The sequence below is a fragment of the Henckelia pumila genome, chromosome 1 (assembly GCF_033568475.1).
Source record: "Henckelia pumila isolate YLH828 chromosome 1, ASM3356847v2, whole genome shotgun sequence".
In the NCBI taxonomy this organism is placed as follows: domain Eukaryota; kingdom Viridiplantae; phylum Streptophyta; class Magnoliopsida; order Lamiales; family Gesneriaceae; genus Henckelia; species Henckelia pumila.
In genome coordinates, this window is record NC_133120.1 from 172,873,005 (window position 1) to 172,876,387 (window position 3,383).

General features: G+C 36.6%; 1 protein-coding gene across 1 annotated transcript; it reads left to right on the forward strand.

The window, feature by feature from the left end:
• The first annotated feature begins 299 nt into the window (after positions 1-299).
• Positions 300-2,728, forward strand: LOC140875561 (protein RICE SALT SENSITIVE 3-like). The gene is made up of 7 exons (XM_073279276.1): positions 300-704; positions 781-831; positions 934-1,062; positions 1,278-1,383; positions 1,681-1,722; positions 1,840-1,896; positions 2,051-2,728. The coding sequence occupies exons 1-7, from the start codon at positions 580-582 to the stop codon at positions 2,648-2,650; spliced, it is 1,110 nt and encodes a 369-aa protein (XP_073135377.1). The 5' UTR covers positions 300-579; the 3' UTR covers positions 2,651-2,728.
• The last annotated feature ends 655 nt before the right edge of the window (positions 2,729-3,383 follow it).

The window sequence follows — 3,383 nt, forward strand, 5'->3', positions numbered from 1 at the left end:
ATTATATAAAAAAATTAGTCTGACCATAAAACGACATAAATATCTTATAATAAGAAAAAAATGAAAGGGTAAAATAGTAGTTTGAAAAAAGTAACAGAATCCTTTTTCCTCCTAACCTTTCTCCCGCTGTCTGTTGGTGCTTTGCTAAGAAAGATTAAAAAAAAAAAAAAAGTTAGTTGTTCTCTTCTCACCCAATATTTTTACACCAAATCAAGATCCTATTTTTATATGCAAAAAAAAAAAATTCACTAAAATATACAGAAGACGGCGACACCCTTCCCACCAATCAATACCCACACTTGCGAAAACATACAAAATCACAGACCCCCACACACACATTTTCAACTACTGTAACGTGATTTCTGTTTTAATGTTACGCCGCAGAAAGATAATATACAAATAAAATATTATGGTGAAAATGGTAACTGTGCCAAGCTGAAGCAAGAAAACAAAGGATTAACCCAACCCACCATTTTCCTCTTTCTTTCTTTCTTTTGTGGTGGTTTTTTCAATTCAATTCAGTTCAGAGAGTAAGTGTGTGTGCGTGTTCGTTTTTTCTCTGGGGAGGTGAAAAGAACAATGGTGGGCTCGAGTGACAGAAGTAAAGAAGCGGTTGGAATGGTGGCCCTTCACGAAGCACTTCGAAGCGTCTGCCTCAACTCTGAGTGGACTTACTCTGTTTTCTGGACCATTCGCCCCCGCCCGTAAATACCCCATTTTGTTCTGTGTTTCCTTTTTTGTCTTTCTCGTGCTATAAAAACAATCGAGTCTTTCTTGCAGGAGACTCAGAGGAGGGGGTGGCTGCAAAGTTGGAGATGACAATGGAAGCCTGTGGGTATTGCATTTTGAAAAAAAAAAAAAAAAGATGGGATTTTGGGGAATTTCGCGAGTAAATTTCTCTCTGTAATGATTTTCTTGGTTTTGCTTATGCAGGATGCTTATGTGGGAAGATGGGTTCTGCAGAGGCAGAGCTGCAGAAGGTTTGGATGAGGTTGATGGGGAGGATCCTGTCAGGAAAGGATTCAGCAAGATGTCAATTCAGTTGTATAATTATGGAGAAGGGTGGGTGCTGGGTAGGTGTTTTTTTTTTTTTTTTTGGTAATATTCTATAGGAGATGGGATACTGTTTGTGTCTCATTCTCTCAAGTAAAATAAGCAAGAAAACAAGTGATGACATATCTTTGTTCTGTTTCATTTTTGTGGCAATGTGTGTTTGTTTTCCAAGTGTTTATTGTGTGGTTTTTGTAGATTGAGTTTCTGTGAAAAAACGATTGCAGGTTGATGGGGAAAGTTGCTGCAGACAAGTGCCATAAATGGGTCTTCAAAGAACCTGCAGAATGTGAACCCAATGTCTCCAACTACTGGCAGAGTTCATTTGATGCTGTATGTTATGTTCTAATTTATTGGGTTCGAACTCAGAGTACAAATCTTTGATTCTGAACAAGTCATAGATGAAATCTAGGTGCATGTTTCATTTTATCAGCTTTAACTCAATCTCTATCAAAGTAATAAACGGTTTTCTTTGCACTACACTTCTGTCTCGATTATTTTCAAGCCTGGAAGCACGTTGTTATTATTATTATTTGAAAAATTATATGTGAAATTTGAACAACATTTTCAGCTTAATCCTAGTTGTTGAATGGTTGATGAAATTTTCTTTCATTCATCGATCAACTGCAGCTGCCATCTGAGTGGACTGATCAATTTGAGGCGGGCATTCAGGTCTGAATCCACAGTTCAAAACATACATACATACATACATACACGTATATATATATATATATATATATATGTATATACTCACACATGTATGCTGAGCTTTTGGCATGGTTTTAACAGACTATTGCTGTGATTCAAGCTGGACATGGCCTTCTGCAGCTTGGTTCTTGCAAGATCGTGAGTTTCATTTTCCCCATTGTGTCATGTTTAACTTCATTTTTTGTTATTCTGGGAAAATTATATTTGAATTGTTCGATCTTGAAAAAAATTTCAAATAATTAAAATAATAAGAAACATGGTGTGATTAAGTGTGTCAATCTATATTTTTCAGATAGCAGAAGATCTCCATTTCGTGCTAAGAATGAGGCACACCTTCGAATCCTTAGGCTATCAATCTGGAGTTTACCTGTCCCAGCTCTTCTCTTCGACTCGCAACACCTCACCTTCATCCGCGGTACCCTCCACAACGATCAGCTCTCCTCCTACCCTTTTCAATTACGGGATGAGGCCTCTAGTTCAGCCGGCTTCGGTCCTTGCATCTCCCGAGTTTCAAAACTTGGGTAGATATGGAATCCCATCACCTAGTGACAAAATGTATTTCCCTCAGTATTCAGCTGAATCCCGGATGGAAGATATGATGGGAGAGCACGAAAACGACATCAAATGGCCTAATGGATTGAGCATCTTCAATGCGTTAACGGGACAAAGTGATGAATCTGACAAGCTTTTGCTCAATCCAGAGGGGATCCAGAATGAATTTTTGGCCCCGGATAGCCAATTAAAGATGGACCATAACTTCCATAGGGGCTTCGGCTTGCCTTCAAGAACCGCGGCTGCAACTTCCTCGACTTCACACGATCATCGCGCGAACAATCCCGGTGAGTATAGGAACGAATCTGGAATGTACAATGGTGTTATGGAGACACTGTGATCTGTGTGAAAGGTTTAGTGGAGAGAAGTTCTTAGGATCAAGAATTTGTTATGATGTTCAACTCCGTTTTGCTTATTAGTGGTTCTATGCGATATTTTGTCATCTGTGTGATCTTATTCGGCAATAAACGTTTAACTATAGAAGGAGTATAGGATCACAATTCCTATGATTTTAGCAAGATAAACGGTTCTAGATTTCTAGAATTGCTTCCTAGGTTCATAAAATATAAACATATATATTAATAATATTTTTAGATTATGAAATTATGAAGTTAATTACAAAGTATATATTAAATATTTTGTAAGTAAACAACAAAAGAATTTTATTTTTAATCTCAATGTTTGTTAGGCTTCGTCATTTTATCCTATACTTTAACAAATTTTTGGTTATAAAAGAAATCTATACCTCAATAACTTTAGGTGTTTTGTGAAAAACATTAAGCAATATTTTGCTTCCCTTTTCTAAAGAATTGAGATAAATATAATAAATTATAAAGTATAAGATTATAAGTCATATATGTTTTATTCTAAATTTGTTAGGATCGGTTTAAACACCGCTGCCTAATCTTGCTAAACTGAGTTTAGTTGTGGTTGGCAACTGAACTACTCATTTCTCAACTGTCCATATCAATTGACCAACAAATATATATAAGTGAGCAGAAAGAGGTCAACTGACAGATTAGAATAGTGTATCAAAATGACTAAACTGGTGGTTGACTGAAATGTAAGAACTC

What these genes read in the sequence shown, in the direction of transcription:
- LOC140875561 (XM_073279276.1), top strand. Translation starts at nt 580, where the DNA reads ATGGTGGGCTCGAGTGACAGAAGTAAAGAAGCGGTTGGAATGGTGGCC. An exon ending in TGGACCATTCGCCCCCGCCC is followed by an intron (nt 705 to 780) that starts GTAAATACCCCA and finishes TCTTTCTTGCAG; the next exon opens with GAGACTCAGAGGAGGGGGTG. An exon ending in AGCTTGGTTCTTGCAAGATC is followed by an intron (nt 1,897 to 2,050) that starts GTGAGTTTCATT and finishes TATATTTTTCAG; the next exon opens with ATAGCAGAAGATCTCCATTT.